Source organism: Aethalodelphis obliquidens, unplaced genomic scaffold (assembly GCF_003676395.1).
Source record: "Aethalodelphis obliquidens isolate GAN/ISIS:26980383/991018 unplaced genomic scaffold, ASM367639v1 scaffold31, whole genome shotgun sequence".
NCBI classification, from domain to species: domain Eukaryota; kingdom Metazoa; phylum Chordata; class Mammalia; order Artiodactyla; family Delphinidae; genus Aethalodelphis; species Aethalodelphis obliquidens.
This window is the reverse complement of record NW_020837975.1, coordinates 15,297,450-15,321,898: the sequence shown is the minus strand read 5'-3', so window position 1 is coordinate 15,321,898 and position 24,449 is coordinate 15,297,450. Positions and strand designations below refer to the sequence as shown.

The 24,449-nt window shown below is 42.2% G+C and overlaps 1 protein-coding gene across 4 annotated transcripts in view; it reads right to left on the bottom strand.

Moving 5' to 3' along the window:
* Positions 1-265: 265 nt before the first annotated feature.
* Positions 266-24,449, bottom strand: part of SPATS1 (spermatogenesis associated serine rich 1) — a 53,956-nt gene continuing 29,772 nt past the window's right edge. For 2 of the 4 annotated variants that reach the window (XM_027127416.1, XM_027127413.1), the window contains exons 4-9: positions 16,601-16,748; positions 12,402-12,526; positions 10,653-10,814; positions 6,100-6,220; positions 4,828-4,890; positions 1,089-1,329 (exon numbers count right to left, since the gene is read on the bottom strand). In XM_027127416.1, the coding sequence (XP_026983217.1) occupies positions 1,182-1,329; positions 4,828-4,890; positions 6,100-6,220; positions 10,653-10,814; positions 12,402-12,526; positions 16,601-16,748 (767 nt within the window). In that variant the 3' untranslated portion in view covers positions 1,089-1,181. Of the gene's footprint in view, positions 759-1,088; positions 1,330-4,827; positions 4,891-6,099; positions 6,221-10,652; positions 10,815-12,401; positions 12,527-16,600; positions 16,749-24,449 lie in introns of those variants that run through there. The other 2 variants (XM_027127414.1, XM_027127415.1) reach the window with 2 other exon arrangements.

Here is a 24,449-nt window from a genome sequence, read left to right as displayed (position 1 = left end):
TTTGAGCCCTGGTCTGGGAAGACCCCACATGCCGCAGAGCAACTAAGCCCGTGCACCACAACTACTGAGCCTGCGCTCTAGAGCCCATGAGCCACAACTACTGAGCCCGCGTGCCACAACTACTGAAGCCCGCGCGCCTAATGCTCCGCATGCTCCGCAACAAAAGAAGCCGCTGCAATGAGAAGCCCGCGCACTGCAACGAGGAGTAGCCCCTGCTCGCCACAACTAGAGAAAGCCCATGCACAGCAACGAAGACCCAACGCAGCCAAAAATAAATAAATAAATATATTTATCAAAATTGATAGTAATAATTGAGCAAAATAATAATAATAATATGAGAAAAAGAGAATGTGTACAACTCTGGACACATTAACTCTGTTAATTGTAGACTCTAGGTGAAGACTATGTAGGTGTCTGTTGTACGATTCTCGCAACTTTTCTATCAGTTTGACAGTTTTCAAAATATAAACTTAAGGGAATTTCCTGGCGGTCCAGTGGTTAGGACTCTGCACTTTCACTGCGGAGGGCCCGGGTTCAATCCCTGGTTGGGGAACTAAGATCCCACAAGCCGTGCAGCGCCGCCAAAACAAAAAAGTTAAAAGAGGCAAAACACAGTGATTCTGCATCCAAGTCAAACACTGATTTAGAACAGTCGCACCAACAGAAGCAATTAACAGGAAAAGGCTCTCCCGAGGACAGTCAGTGCCTGCTTCCTGGACCTGTTCCTGTTCAAGACTGTCTTGGAAAGTCCAAAGAACCTGTGGATAGAGGCACGGAGTTAAAGGCTGTGCTCCATTACAAGACTAACAGTTCTCAACCACACATGGTGACACATGGCCATGACATCTGCCCAAGGGCCATCTCAGGGCAAAGGGCACCATCCACTCTGGGAGAGGCTCTCTGCCTCTCTCGTCTCCATTGTGAAGCCTCTCAAAAGCCTGCTCTTCTGGGCTTGCCTCCAGTTTTTATGCTACTTTTTTTTTTTCTGGCGGTACATGGGCCTCTCGCTGTTGTGGCCTCTCCCGTTGCGGAGCACAGCCTCCGGACGCACACGCCCAGCGGCCACGGCTCATGGGCCCAGCCGCTCCGTGGCATGTGGGATCCTCCCGGACCGGGGCACAAACCCGTGTCCCCTGCATCGGCAGGCGGACTCTCAACCACTGCGCCACCAGGGAAGCCCCCTATGCTACTTTTTGAAGGTTCTTTGACCCACCAACAGGTAGCAAACTCTGTAGCAAGGGGACCGCTGGCTGCCAACTGTCAAGCTCTTCAACTTCTCTTATCTCATTCTTCAGCTTGTTGGCCTTCTCCTTCACCCAGAAAGGCAAGCTGTGGGAAGAAAACAATACCCTGAGTTGAGTTTGTCTGATGCAAAATTTACAAACACCTTCAGCAGACAAGGCACTACATCCTCCAAAAGTAAGAAGGCCTCCCATGCTGCAAAAAAGCAAAATCAAACACCGTGTTAGTCTTCACCATTTGCCCCCGCCCCAAACCCAGATCTCTTTTGTATCCCTCTCTACCCAAGAAGTTGACCCCAGTAGCCTGCATCACCTTGACTCCTCCCTGCCCCCACCTTTGAGCTGGGCTTGGCTAATGGGAGGCACCAACAGGAGATCAGAAGGTGGAAAGACAGAGGTTGGGGTATGTCTTATTGAGCTCCCACCCTATCTCCTGAGGTACCCCAATTCTGGAGCCGCTGTATTCTCCTCTGCCGCAGGTCCTTTCAGACAGCCCTTCTCCATCTCCTGCTGCTCTATGAACCATGGGCCCTCCTCCTGCTGTTCAGATCTAGGAGTAGTAAGTTTCGCACTGGTGGGAGCCCCTGGGTGCTCCGCCCTCCCATGTGAGTTTCCTCAACCTGCCCACACACTGGTAAACAGTCCTTTCATTAAACTGTCTTCAGAATCCCACCTGAGTGTGCCTCTGCTTTCTGCCGGGACCTCAGCTAATACAGACACCCAGCGTCCTCCCAGGTCTGTTGAGATTTGAAAGGGCATATGCTGGGCTGCAGTGTGTGGGTTCTGAGAGGTACCAGGAAGTAAGGTTCCTGGGATGAGTCAGAGCAGGAAGACGAAGAATGTTTTCACCTTTTGGCAGCTAAAATTTTCATGTTTTTAGGGAGAAGTGCATCATGATTGAGAAAATACCCTGATAAACCTGCTGGAGTATTACCACACATAGCAATAGGTGGGAGTAATGGTTATCATTTAAAGCTGACAACCCAATAGTAGAAGCCCAAGTAAGAAAAGCAGGACGACAGACTTCCCTGGCGGTCTAGTGATTAAGACTCTGTGCGCAGTGGTTAAGAATCCGCCTGCCAATTCAGGGGTCATGGGTTTGAACCCTGGTCCGGGAGGATCCCACATGCCACGGAGCATCCAAGCTCATGCGCCACAACTGCTGAGCCGGCACTCTGGAGCCCGCGAGCCACAACTACTGAAGCCCGAGCGCCTAGAGCCCATGATCCGCAACAAGAGAGGCCACCTCAATGAGAAGCCCGTGCATTGCAACGAGGAGTAGTCCCCGCTCACCGCAACTAGAGAAAAGTCCATGCACAGCAATGAAGACTCAACACAGCCAAAAATAAATAAATAAAATTAAAATTAAAAAAATAATAATAATAAAGTATTAAAAAAAAAGAGACTCTGTGCTTTTACTGCAGGGAGCACAGGTTCAATCCCTGGTCAGGGAACTAAGGATCCTGCATGCCGTGAGGCAGTGGCCAAAAAGAAAAGCAGGACGAACAGCAATATAGAAAGATATTAGCATAAAGAACCAGCAGGATAAGAACACAAGCATTCCTAAACATCAGAAGAAACAATTTTTTAACTTTTGTTGAAATAATCAAAGAAAACAGTGAAAGACTCAGGGTAAATATAATACACATAATACATATAACATAAACTATTATGATAGAATTGAAATCAAATCTGTCAAATCAATAAATGCAAATGGCCCTAATTCACCTCTTAAAGAAAAGAAATTTTCAAATTGGCTCACAAAGCAAAATCCAATTCTTTGTCTGAGAGAAAGACCTAAAACAAAGTGATTCAAAAGTCTAAGAATGGGCAAAGAAATATTAGTCGAATGCAAACAAAACAAAGTAAGAGTTGTAATCTTAATATCTGGCTAGGTATAACATAGGACAAATGCATTAAATGAGAAAAAGAAAGATATTTTTATAATGCTAATGGCTACAATTAACAATAAAGATAGGGCTTCCTTGGTGGTACAGTGTTTGGGAGTCCGCTTGCCAACGCAGGGGACACAGGTTCGAGCCCTGTTCTGGGAAGATCCAACATGCCGCGGAGCAGCTAAGCTGGTGCACCACAACTAGTGAGTCTGCGCTCTCGAGCCCGTGAGCCACAACTACTGAAGCCCGTGCGCCTAGAGCCCGTGCTCCGCAACAAGAAGCCTGCGCACTGCAACAAAGATTAGCCCCCGCTCTCTGCAACTAGAGAAAGCCCGCATGCATCAGCGAAGACCCAGCGCAGCCAAAAATAAATAAATAAATTTATTTATTTTTTTAAAAAAAAAGAAATCTATTAAAAAAAACAATAAAGATAGAAACACACTAATATTGGGACATTATAACACAACAACTCTTGGTCCAAGTGGACAAAATGAGTGGACAAAAATGAGTAAGAAAATATAGGGACTAAACAGAATAATCAATAAGATAAATCTTCTGGGTATGAATCTAACTTCGAATCCTGATGAAATAGAATGTACTTTCAAATGCATGTGGAGAGAGTCCCAAAATCGAACGTATATTAGATCACAGGGAAAATTTTGATAAGTTCCATAAAGTAAAAATAATAAAAACAATATTCTCTGATCACAAGGTGATAAAAGTAAAAATGAATTACAAAATAAAAACCAAAAAGCTCTCCTACCTGGAAATTCAAAATCTATCTACTAAGGAATTCTTTAACCAAAAGGAAAGTACCAATGCGAACTGCAGAATTCTTCAAAAAATAAGGATAACCTGCATATCAAAATGTATAAGGTTCAGAATGGAGCTGAGCTAACATATAACATCAGAGGAATGATACTTCCCTCAAATACAGAAATACTCCAATAGCTTGCTCTCTACCTCTTCAAACTCTAACCATCCTCCCTGGCTGCACTCATTTAAGCATATGCCTTTCTTTTCTTTTTTTTAAAAAATAAATTTATTTATTTATTTATTTTTGGCTGCATTAGGTCTTCATTGCTGTGCGCGGGCTTTCTCTAATTGCGGTGAGAAGGGGCTACTCTTCATCGCAGTGCGCGGGCTTCTCATTGCGGTGGCTTCTCTTGTTGTAGAGCACGGCCTCTAGGTGCGTGGACTTCAGTTGTTGTGGTTCTCGGGCTCTAGAGCGCAGACTCAGTAGTTGTGGCACATGGGCTTAGTTGCTCTGTGGCATGTGGGATCTTCCCGGACCAGAGCTCGAACCCGTGTCCCCTGCATGGGCAGGCGGACTGTCAACCACTGCCCCACCAGGGAAAGCCCTGTCTTTTCTAACAAACTCTTATGTTTTGGAAGCAGGGACCCTGACTTTTTGCTCCACATCAAACCCCTCACAGTGCACACCTAGGACTACACATGGCATCTGGTATTTGTCAATCATACCTGTTGAAGATGTGAGCAGCCCAGCTGCCAGACTCCACAGACACTTGACCTTCGAAACCAAAAACCCTCCATTCAAACTGCCTCACCCACCTGCTGGGATTCAAAAGGTCCCTATGTGTTCGGTGTCTATGAGCTCCTCCATAGGAGAAAATAAACAATTGATATTTTCATAAAGATAGGATAATATGAAACATGCTGAGAGAACTCACTTGGGAATTTGTGGAAGAGGCTCAAGTGGAATAAATGTATCAAATTTCTTTTCATAAGGCATTCTGAAAAACAGAAAAGGCAACCAGAAGATTGGTGTGGTTTCTATGGCAAAGAGATCAATACATCATTGTGTTCAATAAAATGCCTTATTTTCTGGTTTTAATTGTTACGTATGGGCTTCAAAACTGTTAAGGGCCATAATTCTTATTATTTTTTTACCATTTTTAGTAAACATCATTAAAACAAACATGATTAATTTTTATTGAGGTATAGTTGATTTACAATATGTTTAAGGTGTATACATAGTGATTCACAATTTTTAAGGGTTATACTCCATTTATAGTTCTTATTAAATGTCAGTTATATTCCCTGTACTGTACAATATGTCCTTGTTGCTTATTTATTTATTTATTTATTTATTTATTGCTTATTTATTTTATACATAGTAGTTTGTACCTCTTAGTCCCCACCTCTGTCTTGCCCCTCCCCCTCCCACTAGTAACTACTAGTTTTTTCTCTATATCTGTGAGTCTGTTTCTGTTTTGTTATATTTACCAGTTTGTTTTACTTTTTAGATCCCACATATAAGTGATATCATACAGTATTTGTCTTTCTCTGTCTGACTTATTTCACTAAGCATAATACCCTCCAAGTTCATCCATGTTGTTGCAAATGGCAAAAATTGCGTTCTTTTTTACAGCCGAGTAATATTCCATTGTGTACATACACCACATCTTCTTTATCCATTCATCTGCTAATGGACACTTAGGTTGCTTCCATATCTTGGCTATTGGAAAAAATGCTGCTATGAACATTGGGGTGCACGTATCTTTTCAAATTAGTGGTTTTGTTTTCTTCGGAACATGATTGATTTTTTAAAATATTTTTATGTACTATATCAACTGTTTTCTCTTTTAATTTAATGACCCTCCATTTCTCCTCAATGCTTAGTCGCAAGTACAAGTCAATCCAAATAGTAGTCACTAATCAACAATCTGATTCAGTATGAAAACTGACGTCTTCATATTTGTTGATAATAACAGGAACAAAATTAACAACCACCTTTTTGTAGTCAAGATCCTGTGTATGATTTCAATTACACACATGTACATGTGCATACACTAAGGAACTAGGTACAGATTTTTTTAGAAATTCTCACCAAATATGTCTTGTTGAGATTCACCCCTTGTAAAATATAATTTATATGTAGTAGAAAGAAATACAGTTCCTTTAAAGTTAACTAAATAACCCTAGTATTAACATACACTTACATTGAAAAATTCCCTGGCGGGAGAGTTGATCCTGCTTTGTGGAAGCCTTTACTCTGTTCTGGACACATATATGGATTATCTCCTGGAGTTACCTTTGGGATTCCATTCCTGGGATCAATAACTGTGAATGGAGTTTGAAAACAAAATCATAAAAAGGGCTGAAGATGATCCACAGATTTGCTGTAAGAATTGACATGACAATGGAAACAGGATAATTTAGTGTTTTATTATGAGGTACATATAGGTATCTTAATGTTCTGTTTGTGATTGTCTCACCTTGAAGAGATGAAAAGTGTGAGCCTAAAATAAAATAAAATTAAAAATAAATTGTAAAAAAACAGATTAAAAAAACAAATAAAGTGCGAGCCTATGTTTGAGACGTTTTTTAAAAGGTGTTGTTGGGCTTCCCTGGTGGCGCAGTGGTTGAGAATCTGCCTGCCAATGCAGGGGACACGGGTTCAAGCCCTGGTCTGGGAGGATCCCACATGCCGCGGAGCAACTAGGCCCGTGAGCCACAACTACTGAGCCTGCGTGTCTGGAACCTGTGCTCCACAACAAGAGAGGCCATGAGAGTGAGAGGCCCGTGCACCACGATGAAGAGCGGCCCCCACTTGCCACAACTAGAGAAAGCCCTCGCACAGAAACGAAGACCCAACACAGCAAAAATAAATTAATTAATTAATAAAAGGTGTTGTTATGATTACCTCACCCTGGGAAAGAAGAATAGCTTAGGTTTGGATGGGATGTTTTGGTTTAAAATGAATGGTGAATCAAAAGTATCTGAAATGATTAGCATGAACTCTGACTTGAAATCTTTTCATTCCTGAACATTAGTGCACTTTGAATCCCTGAATCCCTCCGGGAATTAGCAGCTCTAATTGGGGCTCTGCCTCTCCGACTGGGTCTCAGGAGGAAATCAACTAATAAGGGTTCTGCTACTCCTTCTGACTCAAAGACTAGGGTAGTGTAGCAGTAGGAGGTGGCCTTCCTGGTGAAGAGGAGTCACGAAAAAGTCTACTGATGCTGAGCAAACACTGCTTCCTCAGCCCATGCTCTGACACCCAACCCAGCCGCTTCCAACGCCCCAGGAATAAGTAACTAACCACATGGAGTCAGCCTGGTACAGGTTTAAACTAGGTTTAAACCTGCACCTCTTTAAACTGCACCTAGTTTAAACTAGGTTTAAACCTGCACCCCTTACACCAGATGCATCTCCTAAGGGAATAATCCTGGACTGCAAGACTAACCACCTTGGGATCAGAAGCAAGGATGCATGGCTGGAAGCACAACCTCCTTCTTTGCTCACACACCCAATGAACAGGACCCTCTTCTTAATTTTTAAATGCTTGTTTTGATATTGCTCCATTCACCTGTACTCACAAGATACAAGCCAAAGGGAGAGCTGGGGAAGATTTTGAATAAGCTGTTTCCTACCTGCCCAAATTTCTCTAGCTAACTCAGAAAAGCCATTTGCACAATTGGTGGAAGTACTTGAGTTACTGGAGTACTTGATTTTTTAATTTTCTATTTTTTACTCTTTCAAAACCCTTTTCAATAGCTAAGACTCTTCAGCTAAACTTTTTATTAGCTCTTAAGTGCAGGGAAATAACATCAACTACATCTGTACATTGAGTGCTTCCTGAGGATGAAATGCTGAGGATTCAAAGCAAGGAGAGTGGAGTGACCCTATCTTTTGAAACCCAAACCAGGGTACTGACAAGTAAAGGTCAGGTGACAATAAGAAGTGGTGAGAAGGGCTTGAACTGTGAAATCAGTCACGCCTGAGTCCATGAGTCCAAATTCAGTTCTGCAATTTCTAGTTCTGTGCCCTTGGGCAGTTTAACTTCCCTAAGCCTTAGAATCCTCATTTATAAACTGTTTATTTCAAATGTCTACTTTGCATAGCTATCATGAGTACTGAATGAGAATAATCTGTATACATAATCAGCACTCAAGAAATGGTAGCACCCTGTTTGGGGAAAGTATCCTAGGAACTTGTTTGGAAAACCAGAGCTTTTTGAAGAATGCACTAACCATTCTGTCTCTAGACTGCTCTTCTAATCTACAGATCCTGGACTTGGGCTGCAGCATTTCCAGCATCCAGCCAACCCTTCAGACTGGTCCCCACAATCCGAATTAGCAAGAGCCAATTCCTTAGCATCTACCCAGTGGCTACTGTTTGTCCTGAATTCAGTGGTTTTTGTATATTGACAAGACTCCTTGGTTTGTCTCAAGTCTGAAGTCAAGGGGAGATTCTGTCAGCAACCAAGGACCTCTCTGTTCAGTCCTGAACAGGTTTTTCCTTCAACTGCATGGCTTATCCCTATACTTGTGCTACTAAATGTATAAAGGTATAATCTAAGTTGTTTAATATATATCGTGCAATGTTTAGTATGTTGCACCCTTAAAGCTATCTATCCATTTATCTTTATTTCAAAAATCTGAACATAGGGCCAGCATATACTTCTGTTCCATATTTAATGGTGAAATTTAAACGTCAATAAATAAAAATAGTATACCCACGTAATGCTTAAAAAAAAGAAATGGGGACTTCCCTGGCAGTCCAGTGGTTAGTTAAGACTGCGTTTCCACTGCAGGGGGCTCAGGTTCGATCCCTGGTCAGGTAACTAATATCCCACATGCCACATGGCATGGCCAAAAAAAAAAAAAAAGAAATGGTAGCAGTTGTTATTATTATTTGAAATTAGGACTAGGCTAATACCACCCGCATCCCAATTTTTTTTTTTTTTTTTTTTTAGGTACGCGGGCCTCTCACTGTTGTGGCCTCTCCTATTGCAGAGCACAGGCTCCGGACGCGCAGGCTCAGCAGCCATGGCTCACGAGCCCAGCCACTCCGCGGCATGTGGGATCTTCCCGAACCGGGGCACGAACCCGTGTCCCCTGCATCGGCAGGTGGACTCTCAACCACAGTGCCACCAGGGAAGCCCCCAATTTTTTTTTTTTAATCTGGAAAATTCAAGGTTAGAGAATAGGGAATCTTATCTAGTTGGGAAGACAAGACAATAAAAACATTAAAGGGAAGGAAGGAAGGAAGGGAGGGAGGGAGGGAGGGAGGGAGGAAAAGGAATAATAAACACAAAATTCAGGACAATGTTTACTTTCGAGTTAGGAGGGAAGTGATGGGTTAGGGTTAGGATTTGGATCATCATGATAATCTCATTTACTTTTGATACGTACTTGCAGTTGGCCCAGTTCTGGCCAGTGAGACACGAGTGGAAGGAAGTTTCCCAAGGACCATATGGGAAAACTTTTCCTTCCTTCTAAAAGGGGAAGGCAACAAGAGATTTTCCTCTTTTTCATGTCTTGAATATAAAAATGATTCTTGGAACTGCGACAGTTATCTTGTGACCATAAGGTGACAAGCATCAAGACAAGAAAATCCAACACTACGAAGAATGGTAACACACACACAAAAAGAAACAAAACGAGCCTACATCTTTGATGACATCACTGGGCAACCAGACTATATAGGTCACCTAGCTGTCGAAGCTTCTTGTTAATTACATAATAAATATCTTATGATTTAAGTCTGTGATAATTTGATTTTTCTCTTACTTGTAGCCAAGAGCATGCCTAAGCAACAGAAAGCTAAACTTAATCCCTTCTGGATTTTTCTCAGTTGTTTTCATACATAAACCAGTTAAATAAATCCTTCCTGAGAATTCCCTGGCGGTCCGGTAGTTAGGACTCTGTGCTTTCACTGCTGTGGCCCGGGGTTCAATCCCTAGCTGGGGAACTAAGATCCCACAAGCTGCGCAGTGTGGCCAAAATAAATAAATAAATAAAAATTAAAAAATAAATCCTTCCTGTTCCACCCTATGGCTGCATCTCAATTAGGAGCGGGAAGTCAGCCCTGGTCCGGGAAGATCCCACATGCCACAGAGCAATGAAGCCCGTGTGCCACAACTACTGAGCCTGAGCTCTAAAGCCTGTGAGCCACAACTACTGAGCACACGCGCCACAACTACTGAGCCCACGTGCCACAACTACTGAGCCCACGTGCTGCAACTACTGAAGCCTTGGTGCCCGGCGCTCATGCTCCGCAACAAGAGATACCACTGCAATGAGAAGCCCGCATACCACAACGAAGACCCAACGCAGCCGAAATATAAATTAACTAATTAATATTTTTAAAAAAGAATGCACTTTTAAAAAAAAGAGAATCTAAAGTACGATTTAAATGCATATGACAGGCAGCATTTAATTAAAACCTGAATTATTTTCCTCGGACTTCAGTGGAGGTTTCTATTAATAAGTATCTGAGAGAACTTATCTGATGACTTAAATGTCACATTAGCATTTTATGAAATCCAGAGAAAAACAAAAATGTAGATCAGCATATGTTGTGAGTTCTATGCCAAAAAGTGCAATCTGCCAACCATCCCCTTCACTTTCCTATCTTCCTGGCTGCACTTGGGTGACCTGGTGACCCCGCAGGGCTGCCCCCAGCCACGTGATGCTGGGCCTGCAGAATCATGACTCAGGAGTATTTTTGAACATTGCATAGTTAAGGTCCAGGAGGAAAACATTACCATATTTCTTCCTCCCAAAGCACTTGTCCATCGTCCTCTCTGATAGAGACCTCCTGTTGCCGAGGAAGACCCCGTTGAAGAAACACTGCTTTCCAACATGGTAGGTGTGGATGTTGCTGCTAAGCCTTGGGTAAAATGTCCACTCAGGACGCTGCCCATCTTCTGCAAGACATCAGAAATCCTTCCATCAGCACTGCTCCCAGCGTCACAATGTAGTTGGATGACAAAACACTGTGAACCGCCCCCCAGGCACTATCTGGCTATAATGTGTATAATTCTATCTGACTATAATGTGTATAACGTGTATAATTCCCTGGTTCTACATCGAGGGCAGTGTCAGACTCTGTGGAACTAGGCACAAAAGGCAGGGAAGTAGGAAGAAAGCTGTCTAAGAGGGCTCTCTTTTTTTCCCTTTTTACCCTCCCCTTCAAAAATAAAGCCAGTTTTATGGTTGGAAGTGATGTATGGGTTAGGAAGCTCAGAGACAGTTTTACAACCACCTACAATCCAACCTTTCTCTAATAAGTGTGTAGGAAGAACAGAATGCCCATCAACCAGGGAAGGGCTGGAACACCCATGGCATCTTAACCGGATGATACATGGCGTTGGCAGCAACAGTGGCACATGCATGCACTACAGTGACACAGGGAAATGTGTACATACGATTATGACCAAGGAGAAAGGCCGCTGTGAGACCTTAGGCTAGTTACTGGACCTCTCAGTGTCTCTGTTTCCTCATTTGACCCTTTTCCTGTAAAATGGCTAAAGTGATTTTAAACAATAAAAGATCGCCTGACAGCTCTAGGGTTGCTTAAGAAACTCTTGTGCTCTTTGGTGGCCGAGAAGGAACACAGGCTTTGGAAGCAAGCAAGTTTGGGTTCTAATCCCATCCCTTCATTTCCTAGGTTCGTGTACTCGTATGGGTGACTGAATCTCTCCAAGCCCCAGTTTCCTTCTGTGTAAAATGGGTAGGTCTGTATTAGCCACATAGGTCTATATGTTTTTTGTTTTTTGTGGGGTTTTTTTTGCAGTACGCGGGCCTCTCACTGTTGTGGCCTCTCCCGTTGCGGAGCACATCCTCCGGACGCACAGGCCCAGCGGCCATGGCTCATGGGCCTAGCCACTCCGCAGCCTGTGGGATCTTCCTGGACCAGGGCACGAACCCGTGTCCCCTGCATCGGCAGGCGGACTCTCAACCACTGCGCCACCAGGGAAGCCCCGGTCTATACATATTGACAAAGAAAGAGGTCCATGATCTATTTACTTTGAGTGAAAATAATTTGTGTACTATTTTCTACTAGTGAAAATAATTTGTGTATTATTTTCTACTAGTGAAAATATGGTGGTATATTACAAGCAATAAATATATATATATACAAACATACATATATATAAACGTATACATACATATATACATTTCAAAATTCTCAAAGAATATATATCAAACTCTTCACAGCTATGGGGCAGAATGGGAAGATTATTGGAGAATATTGGGGTATGGGTTTTTATACTCTACATACTTATTTATTGTTTTAGTATTTTGCTACAGTACATTTATGGTTTTTACATAAAAGCATTTTATTTTTGCAAAACACATAAAAATAGTTGCCCAGCAGAGTTGTTGTGAGTATTAGAGGTGAAGTGTGTTGAATGCCTGGCACCTAATGGGCCTTCAGTGAATGGCACCCAACAGTATGGCAGCCTTCTGCAAAGACCCTGGGAGTGGAGGAGGACCTATGACTTACTCACTTGTCTGCAACTTAAGCAGGCTGAATTCCTGGCGATATTTATCCTTTCGGGCTTCAGGCAGTGAGGTTTCAGAGGAGTGATCAGAATGTGAGGAGGAGGATTTCAGATCCGAATCTGCAGCAGGGCTGGAAAGGAAGCAGAAGGATTAGATTCTTCAATGTGCTTAAATTGGAAGTTAGAAGCTGATCTTACACTAGAATTCCCCTCATCTATGAGAACTAAGACTACTCCTCGATAAAAGTCCATGAGCATATAATTTATATATTCACAATTTGAGGGGACTGAAATATATTCAAAAGGTGCATGCTTAAACAGTTTAGTGTCCAAAAGTTAAATATAGAATTATTGGGGAACTTCCCTGGTGGTCCAGTGGTTAAAAATCCACCTTCCAATGCAGAGGACGTGGGTTCGATCCCTGATGAGGGAACTAAGATCCCACATGCAACTGATGAGTTCCCTGATGAGGGAACTAAGCCCACACGACGCAACTAGAGAAGCGCATGCGCCGCAACAAAGAGCCCATGCTCTGCAACGAAAGAAAAGATCCTGCATGCTGCAACAAAGATCCCACATGCTGCAACTAAGACCCAACGCAGCCAAATAAATAAATATTTTTAAAAAATTATCATATAACCCAGCAATTCCACTCCTGGCATATACCCAAAAGAACTGAAAACAGACCCTCAAACAGATACTTATACAAGAATGTCCACTGCACCATTACTCATAATAGCCAAAAGGTGGAAATAACCCAAATGTCCATTGATAGATGAATGGATAAATAAAATGTAGCGTATACATGCAATGGAATATTATTCAGACATAAAAAGGAATGAAGTTCTGATATATTCTACGACATGGAAGAATCTTGAAAACATTATGCTAAGTGAAATAAGCCAAACACAAAAGGACAGATATTGTATTATTCCACTTATATGAAATATCTAGAATAGGTAAATTCATAGAGACAGAAAGTAGATTAGATTAGATTAGAGTACCAGGAAATGGGGAGAGGGGAGAATGGAGAATCACTGCTTAATGGGCACAGAGTTTTCTGTTTGGGGTGATGAAAATGTTTTGAAAATAGTAGTGATAGTTGCACAGCAGTGTGAGTATAACTTAATGCCACTGAATTGTACACTTAAAGTGGATAAAGTGGCAAACGTCCTGTTACATAATTTTTACCACAATTTTTAAAAAAAATGAATGATGCGAATTCCCTGGCAGTCCAGTGGTTTGGACTCTGTGCTCTCACTGCCGAGGGCCTGGGTTCGATCTCTGGTCAGGGAACTAAGATCCCACAAGCCATGCGGTGTGGCCAAATAAATAAATATAAAAATTAAAATTAAAACATAAATAAATAAAATAAAAATTAAAAATGCGTGATATACTGATACATGTTACAACATGAATGAACCTTGAAAACATTAGGCTGAATAAAAGAAGCCAGACACCAAAGACCAGATACCGGTGATTCCATTTATATGAAACACCCAGAACAGGTACACCCATAGAGATAAAATAGAGATTAGTGGTTTCCAGGGCTGGGGGGATAGGGGACATGGGGGTGACTGCTAAAGGGTACAGGATGCTTTTGGGGGGTGACAAAAATGTTCTAAAATTGACTGCGGTAATGATTGCACAACTCTGTGAATACACTAAAAACCATTGACTTGTACACTTTAAACCGGTAAATTATATGGTATGTGAATTATGCTTCAAATAAAACTGTTACCAAAAAAGATACGTTTTCAATTAAACCATTGACTGGAAAGAAAAAAATCAGTCAGTATAAAGAGAAGAGGCAGAAATAATCAAAAACAAACCTAGACTGAAATGGCTGTAATAACAGAGCATTATGTTTAGTGCCTAACTTCTTGGCAGTTAAAAAGGCCTACAGCAAACTATTGTGCGTGTCAACAGAAAAAGCAATCACTTCTGGTCTAAGTGGCCTTGCATTTGATAGATGGCCTTGGACAATGCTTTCAGATGTAGTTAACTGTTATCAAGTCATAGGATCTTTTTTCATAATATTACATCACCCTGATATTTGAATCGTTTCAAACCAACTTCATACTGATAGTCTTGTTTGCTCCCTACAAACATCCTGTGATATAGGTGGGGCCAATAGAATCATTTCCATTTGCAAGGGAAATGGGCCCTCAAGGCAGCTAACGATAAAACACACCCCAGACAGAGGCAGAGCTGGATCTCCAGGTTAAGTCTAGACTATGTTGCCTAAAAGTCATAAAGAACCCGAGTTCCATAACTCACAAGTCTTGTATAGCTCGATCTCTACTTTGTTTTTTTTTAATCTATTTTATTATTCTCATTATTATTTTTAATTTATTTTTGGCTGCGTTGGGTCATCGTTGCTGCACGTGGGCTTTCTCTAGTTGCGGCGAGCGGGGGCTACTCTTCGTTGCAGTGCGCGGGCTTCTCATTGCGGTAGCTTCTCTTGTTGCGAAGCACGGGCTCTAGGCACACCGGCTTCAGTAGTTGTGGCGCGTGGGCTCAGTAGTTGCAGCTTGCCGGCTCTAGAGCGCAGGCTCAGTAGTTGTGGCACACGGGCTTAGCTGCTCCGCAGCATGTGGGATCTTCCCGAACCAGGACTCGAACCCGTGTCTCCTGCATTGGCAGGCAGATTCTTTTTTTTTTTTTTAACATCTTTATTGGAGTATAATTACTTTACAATGGTGTGTTAGTTTCTGCTGTATAACAAAGTGAATCAGTTATACATATACATATATCCCCATATCTCTTCCCTCTTGCGTCTCCCTCCCACCCTCCCTATCCCACCCCTCTAGGTGGTCACAAAGCCCCGAGCTGATCTCCCTGTGCTATGCGGGGCTGCTTTCCACTAGCTATCTATTTTACATTTGGTAGTATATATAAGTCCATGCAGGCGGGTTCTTAACCACTGCGCCACCAGGGAAGTCCTCGATCTCTAGTTTTTAATAAACATATCTACACTAATAACTTTGAACTTTTGAAGTGTGCAGATAGAGCAAAAATGCAACAACTCAGAGTCCCCCTCCCAGTTCAAAGCGTATCATAATTTTGACACTGGGGTGAAATATGTCTCTTCTAAATATTTTTTATGTATTTGTGTTTGCCAAACAAACTGTGTAGAAAAGATTGCAAGGATAAAGGAAACTTTCCGAAAGAACTTTAGAAATATCCACCTACTTTGTTTTACTCAACAAACATTTAGCTGAGTATATTTTGTGGCAGGCATTGCTCTAGACACCGGGGGTCCAAACAGTCCCTCTCGGGAGCTTAGGCTCAAGGGGAAGAGGACATGGACAGATAAACAGATGATTGTGGAAGAGTGAGTAAATGCAGAGTTGGAGAAAGCAGGTTTTGCAAAAAAGTAGTATAATATGATATTAATTGTGAAAAATAAATACATATTTCTATGCATAAGAAAGAAATCAATTTTTTCTCATGCATATAAAAAAATAAAATGTTAACATTGATTCCCTAAGAGATAAGATTATTGTGACTGTTATTTTTAATACTGTTTTTTATATTTTCAAAATTTCTACAACGAACTTAAATTACTTTCTTTATAACAAAAATTGTTAGAAAAAGGTTTTCAAAACATTTGACCATAAAAGAAATATAAACAAAGTACAGAATACTTTTTTTCTAAATACAGTTTTACAAATAATTTTAAGGCCAACATCCGCGAGAAGAAATAAAGCATGGCCAGCCCTTTCCTCCCATTCCCCAAAAACCATCTGTGTGTCCCTTTCCCAGAGAGGTAACCACTGTCCTGACTCTGACTGTTATGGTAATCATTTCTTTGATTTTCTTTAAGATTTATCACCTGTGTATGTATGTATGTATTCCCAAAAAATATGTAGTTTAATTTCACCTTCATAACAGCCAGCACTTGCACAGCCTGTATTGTATGCCAGGGAGTCTTCTAATCTCTTTACAGTGTATGTATTACCTCATTTAATCCTCACAACTGTGAAGTATTACCCCCATTTTGCAGATAAGAAAGCTTCACCAGGGAGGTGAAGTAATTTGCCCAAATTCACTCAGATGCCAAGTGACAGAGTAAGATTTGAACCCAGTCTGGCTCCAGAATCCATGCTCTTGCCAAATATGTCACACTACCCCTCAGACTGTTGGCCCCCTGGTCAGAATTGACCCCAGCGTTTACAGCTCTTCCCTGGACCCTTACTTACTCTGGGTGAACAGACCCTCTGCCGGTGCTGAAAGGCCCACTGACGCTTAGACCTGTTTCAATAGAAGATGAGGGGCTGACACTTCTGCCAGAGGACATTATGTTGGCAAAGCATCCCTTAGATTCCAGAAAATAATTGAGTTTAGTACCTGCAACACATAGATATCACCATTTGATTACATTCATGAAAATACCTCCCACTTTATCTTGTTTCCTAGACGATAAATAATTTCTTTTTAAAAAATAACATTTGTGGGAGTTCCCTGGCAGTCCAGTGGTTAGGACTCAGCACTTTTACCACCATGGCCCAGGGTCAATCCCTGGTCAGGGAACTAAGATCCCACAGGCTGCATGGCGTAGCCAAAAAAAAAAAAAGTTTGAGCATTTACTGTATACTTGAGATTGTGTTAACATCTTCACACATTATCTCATTTAATTCTCATAACAACGCACAGACAGAAGTATTACTTATCCTTCCATTTTACAGATGAGAAAACTGAGGCTCAGAATGTTGAGCAACCAAGACCACATAGAAAATAAACATGTTGGCCCAGGTTGGATCACAGCTCCTATAACACTAAAGTCTAAAAAGGCTAACTTCTGTGTTAGATTGCTTGTCCCCCGGCCACATAGTTCACCTACTCTAACTAAACTAAGTGGAAGAAAGAAGGTCTGAATTGAGCTATATATCACTGTACATTGTATTGAGCATCTCAAGAAAACTTCCCCAAAGGATTTATTCATAGAACGACTAGCGAGTATAGCTGGTGATCACAATCCAAAGAACTGTCTTCAGAACTTCTACGGGTTCCCCTCCCACCGCAGTGTCATCATTCTTTTATATCACATCTTCCCCACCAGACTGTGTCTTATTCATCTTAGTAGCACTCAGAGCAGTGCTTGGCACAAATAGATACTCAATAAATGTTTGAGTGAATAAATGGCAAAGCATTATAACTCCCCAACCACCCACGATTACAAGTCCTGAAACCCAAGGACAGTCAGATAGAGAAGCACACCCACCGTCTTCACTCTGCTGTACAATGACTCCTATGCGAAAGTCAATCTGTTCTCTCATCATTTTATATAGGTGTGTGCGTTGTCCAGTCACTTAAAAAAAAATCAGATGACTGGATATTGCACTTCTTTATGCACACCTTCAGAGAGCACAGATGCTCCACAGATAAAATGTAAGCTCTCGGTTATAGGAGAATTTTAAGAAACAAGAGTCGGACTTCTCTGAGTCTGGAGTACATTTTTAGACTGACTGCTGTTCCACCTACACAGTATCATGATTCACATGTATGTGGCATATGCCAGGCACCTGGGCAAATTCCCACCATCTGTCAGAGGAACTGACCCTTAGCCAATTCTTTATTCGTTTCCTATCAACACCCTCTCAAATTCATCTATCAAGCGAATCATATTTTTTCCACCTTTGTCAAGTCCCAACCCTACCACCAAACCCTTTACTCTTAAGAGGACTTTGCCTATGACTCTACAAAGTTTAAAGGCCAGCTGAGCTACTTCCTCCCCTCACAATACCCCCATCCTGGGGTTTCTCAGGGTAAGGACTGTTGCATACAGAGTTAACAAAAAAAAAGACGCGGGTGGGGGAAGGAAGATAAAAACAAAAACAAAATAACAAAAAATATAATAAGTAATTTAAAAATACAGATTCCCAAATCCCATTACAGACCCATCAAACTGGAATCTCGTGTGGTGAAGCCTGGGAACCCACATTTTTAATAAGTCTCCCTCTACCTCTTAGGCTCATGCTTGGCAGTGAACTTCCTCCTCTTCAAGCCCAGTTCCATCACTGCCCTGCATTCCATCCTGTCCCTCTTCCTGACTCCCTATATGTGTCCAGTCATGAAAATCACCTTGAGGCACTTGTTCAACATGCAGATTCCAGGGCTCTGACCCAGACCTACAGGGGACAACCCGAGAATCAGTATGTTTAAGAAGCACCTCAGGGGACTTCCCTGGTGGCACAGTGGATAAGACTCTGCACTCCCAATGCAGGGGGTCCAGGTTCAATCCCTGGTCAGGGAACTAGATCCCGCATGCGTCCCGCAACTAAGAGTTCACATGCCACAACTAAGGAGCCTGCGCGGCCCAACCAAGACCCGGTGCAACCAAATAAATATTTTAAAAAATAAAAAGAAGCACCTCAGGTGATTCTCAGAGCCAGCCAAGTGTGGGAAGAGCTGCTCTGGAACACGGCACAGAGCCTAGAGCAGCCCTCGGTACATGAGGGCCAACTGGTTGCTTGAGGGGTGAGTAGCTGGGATGCAGTGGAGCCCAGTGGAGGGCAAAGCTGTGAAGAGAGAGCACAGGTCCGCAGCAGCCCCGGACACGGAACCACAAATGTGGTGTCAATGAATACAACACAGACCCCACTCTCTGACCACAATGCAATACTATTAGAAATCCATAATAAAAAGACAGCCAAAAAACATCCATAAGCTTGGAAACTCAAACCACACCTCTAAGTATTTCATATGATAGAAGAAAACATAACGGAACTCATGAGGTACTTAATGATCAATGACATATGTACAATATATCAAAACTGTGGGACTCAACTAAAGCAGTAATTAGAACCTAGAACCTTAAATGCATAAACTGTATTTTACTGAATGTAAGACACTGTAATAATATTACTATTCTATGTACCACAAAGAACAGAGGCTGCCAATTAAATTATGACACATGCTTTATCACTTAGCACTTTCACTTAATACCTATTGAAGCACCATTTCAGACTTACTTAGATATAGATTTTAATCACATATCACTCGTGTGCATATTTAAAGAAGGAAAATATAAGCAAAATCAATTGGTTAAGGGGCTTCCCTGGTGGCGCAGTGGTTGAGAGTCCGCCTGCCGATGCAGGGGACGCGGGTTCGTGCCCCGGTCCGGGAAGATCCCACATGCCGCGGAGCGGCTGGGCCCGTGAGCCATGGCCGCTGGGCCTGTGCGTCCGGAGCCTGTGCTCCGCGGCGGGAGAGGCCACGGCAGTAAGAGGCCCGCGTACCACAAAATAAATAAATAAATAAATTGGTGAAGGCATTCTTAAACCTTACATTCAAAAGTCTGATTACTGAATCACTTTTCAACTCAACCCCTAAAGGTCACATTTTCCACCTAAATTGACCTCACGCCTGCATTATTCAGTGCTCATCCAGCAAAGTTTATGACAGTTACTTTACATGGGCTACTGGGCCCACAGCACCGGTAAGACCAATCCAATTTCAGAGACACAAACTGTGAAAAATATCTATCTTACAAGTAACAGGTTATAGTGTTAAAAAACAAAGATTCCAAAATTAATGACCTAAGCTTTCAATTCAAGGAATAAGGGGAAAAAAGGCAAACATCTCAAAATGATAAGGAAAGAAATCATAAAATAAAAGCAGAAATGAATGAAATAAAGAAGATTATCAGAATTATGGCTTCATGGAAAAACTAATAATGTAGATAAAGTTCAAGAAAAAAATCTTAATACAAGTAAACAGTATAAGAAATGAAAGAGAAGCCATAATTACAAATAAAATAGAAATAACTTTACCCATAAAGAAATTGAGTACGAGAAATATCAAATAACTTGCTCAAGGTTACAGAGCAATGGAGTATAATTTATAAAATGTAGTTTAGGGCTTCCCTGGTGGCGCAGTGGTTGAGAGTCTGCCTGCTAATGCAGGGGACACAGGTTCGAGCCCTGGTCTGGGAGGATCCCACATGCCGCGGAGCGACTGGGCCCGTGAGCCATGGCTGCTGAGCCTGCGCGTCTGGAGCCTGTGCTCCACAACAAGAGAGGCTGCGATAATGAGAGGCCTGCGCACCGAGATGAAGAGTGGCCCCCATTTGCCACAACTAGAGAAAGCCCTCGCACAGAAACGAAGAACCAACACAGTCATAAATAAATAATTAAAAAAAAAAATGTAGTTTAATGTTACTGACACACACCCTGACAGATAAATCAATAGAATAGCAAATGTAGATAGAATAAAATTTTATGTGATAACAGTGGCATCTTATCTCAGTGAAGAAAGGATAGATCATTCAAAAAAGATTGCTGGAACAACTAATTAATCATTTGGCATGAAAATAAAATGAAATCTCTCTTACCCCAAAATAAATTCCAAATGAATTATAAATTTGAATGTAAAAATGAAAAGATATACCTGAAAAATTATAAGTGAATGTTTACATAATGTCAGAGTGGCGAAGTTATTTCTAAGAAAGATATCAAATACAGGCAAAATAAAAGAAAGATGCATAGATTAAATACATATACATTTAAAACTTCCATAGCAAACTCTAAACTGGGAGGAAATTTATAACATACACGATAAGAGAAAGAGTTAATAATCATGACAAAGTATGAGTTTTTTAACATTTGTAAGATGAAAATAAATACCCAAGAGAAAAAAATGGGCAAAAGACATTATTAGGTAATTCATTAAACACACACACCCAAATAGCCTACGTACGTTTGGAAAAAAAAGTTCATCCTTACATTAGTAAAAGAGCTGAACTTAAAATGAGATACTATTATTCACTATCACTTTGCAAATACCCACAGCTGGCACAGCTTGGAGAAATGGCATTCTTGTACATTGCTGCTGAAAATATCTCCATCTCACTGAAGAACAAATTGGCCATTTACGTCCTCCAAAGCCTATGAGAAGTGCCCTTTGCATCCAAGGTTCTACTTCTACAAACACATCTATGGAAAAAGGGGTGAAATGTATGTATAAGGATGCAGAAGGGACCCACACATGTAGAGAAAAAATAAGATCAAGGGCAGAGATGTCTTCTAGGTTGAGACCTGTATGTCAGTTCTGAGTTACTTATCATAGCATCTACTTATGATAGTATTTGTCCAGAGGTTTTAACAGGGGCTGCCTTTTCATAGCCCGGAAATATTTTATATTGTATATTGTATCGGCCACTAGAGGACAGGAGAGCTCATCAAAGCAGGGATTGGCTGCTAGGGATGGTATCAGAGGGGGCCCCTCACAAGATTTTGGGGTTTGTTTTTTTAATTTGAGGGGCAAAATGTAAATGTATTATGCGACCTTGAGTAGCATGCAATGAAATCACATCTACAAGTGTAGCCTATTTCTTTGTTTGCTTAGAAGTTTCGTGCTGGCAACACTCTAGAAAGTGGCCTATGGTTGCTGTAAGAGCAGACTTGTCTGACCGGCCAGGGCAGGAAGAGCAGTGGCTCTGCTCAAATGACACATTCTCCAGAGCCAGCTAACTTCCGGGTCTTCCTAGTAGTAATTCAGCCTCAAACATGACCTAGAGACACTTAAGCATGACCTCAGGCTGCCCCTCCACATCTCCTCAGGTAGGAGAAGATGACTGGAAATGCAAGTCTGAACCCACCCATTCTGAAACTGATGTTCCCACTGTGTAGAGTAACATTGAGTTACTTTCAGCAAGTCAATGACCTGTCGTGCCCAGCTCCCATTGCGTATCCCACCTCTCTATCTAGCACTGTAGGCTGGGGTGAGGCACTGTAACCTAAGGAACGTCCTTCTCGAAAGGGTCACCATTCATCTTGAGAATTGTTACTCAAATGCAATTAAAATCCAGTGAGTCATAAGATAGAAAATCCTAACAAGTCGCTAAAACTCTATGAAATATGAAAAGATGGTCCAACCTTAAGGACCAAGAGAAGGTTCTGATGACTAGAAAGGAATCAGAAAAGAAAAAGAAGTTTAGAAAATGTCTGTTTCTGGGACTTCCCTGGTGGTGCAGTGGTTAAGAATCCGCCTGCCAATGCAGGGGACACAGGTTCGAGCCCCGCTCCGGGAAGATCCTACATGCCGTGGAGCAACTAAGCCTGTGTGCCATATCTACCGAAGCCCGCGTGCCTAGAGCCCGTGCTCCGCAACAAGGGAAGCCACTGCAATGAGAAGCCCGCACATCGCAACAAAGAGTAGCCCCCGCTCATGGCAACTAGAGAAAGCCCACGCACAGCAAGGAAGACCAAACACAGCCAAAATTTAATTAATTAATTTTTTAAAAAAAGATAGAAAGTCTGTTTCTTCGGTAACAGCTGTGGAATTCACGATAATTATTTCCATTTCTTTAGGCAGGAATAACACCTTACATAACCAAGGCTCTTTCACACAACTGTCATCTCAGCAGATTTACACCATAGCACTGTCTGGTGGGAAGAAAATAATACAGCAAGCCAAGTTAGCTTAATGTGGGTACTCTTTAACCAAACACTCAGTTTCCCATCCCTGCTTATCTGCTCAACAAACAAACTAAAGATCTAGGATGGTGGTTTTTAACCCTTTTTTGGATCACAGACTCCCCCAAGAATTAATGAAAGCAGTGGGCCCTCTCTGCTGGAAAAATGCATATATCCCCACAGTTATGCTCAGCTGGTTCATGGAGCTCCTTTCCTTCCTGAAACCCATGGGCTCCACGTGAAGCTGAGCTCAGATGTGGTCTCCTGAGTAGACACACCTACGCGGCAGAAAAAGAAGCCATGGATCTTTGGTTAATGTGGTCTGGAGATCTCAGATGCTGGTGCTCTTCCAGTACCCCTAACTCAGAAACCTGAAGCCCCTCCACCCACCCTTAAAACAGCAGGTCCCTCCTCTATCCCCCTGGTCAACCTGAAAACTGCAGAAAGGTCTGGAGCTTAAAGCTAGAATCCCAGAACCTTTTTCTCCTTGCTGAACTAGCCACGTTGGGCAATGAATGGCTCAAACTCCTACCGCTCTACCGGCGCCCGCTTGTAGGTGGATAGTAAATCATACCTCCATCCTCTCCCAGCACTTACAAATTAAGAGATTACAGACCTGGAACACAGGAGACCAGAGACCAAGCTCAGATCTGATGGGACAGATGCAGAGCATTCTACAATCCCTTTTTGCAGCATGAAGGCCACCCACCTGTATGTACTCACTCAGAGGTTTTCTGACAGACTGTCGCTGCTCTGCTCCATGGCACTGTTCTCTGAAGGCAAATGCGCTCCCTAACATCCTCCTCAGCCTTAAGAACCAATCATGCCATCCATTATTTAATTTAAACCTTTCATTAAAGTGTTCATAATTTCCACCTGAGTTGTCCCATCCAATACACAATGCCACAAATCTAGTATATGAGCAAAGAAAAAAAAAAAGAAGAAGAAAGGTCCTGGGCTTTGTAGACCGTAAGACTCATGTCAAATCCCAGTTTCATCGTTTATTGACTGAAGCACTGGGCAGGTCAAACCTCTGGCCCCCATTACTCTTTGTAATATACCTCTTGGCTGTTAGGAGATCCGGGGAGGTCACTTATGAAAGCTCTGCTTTGATGCCGCTCTCTGCCTTATCAGATCTTGGGTCTGATGCTGCTCTCTGCCTTATCAGATCTTCGGTTAATACAGACAGTATTAATACAAGTAGTTCTTTTTACATGCTCCCAAACTAGCCTCCTTTTAAACTTTAACAATGCCTTCTTGGGCTTCCCTGGTGGCACAGTGGTTAAGAATCCACCTGCCAATGCAGGGGACATGGGTTCAAGCCCTGGTCCAGGAATGATCCCACATGCCGCAGAGCAACTAAGCCTGTGTGCCACAACTACTGAAGCCCGCGGGCCTAGAGCCTGTGCTCCGCATCAAGAGAAGTCACCGCAATGAGAAGCCCGCGCACTGCAATGAAGAGGAGGCCCCGCTCACCACAACTAGAGAGAGCCCACGCAGCAACGAAGACCCAACGCAGCCAAAAATCAATAAGTAAAATAAATTAATTAATTTTTTAAAAATGCCTTCTCACTCTAGTGTACTTGGATAGGGCAACAAAATCCCACCCAGCCCTCCTGATTTTTTAAACTCA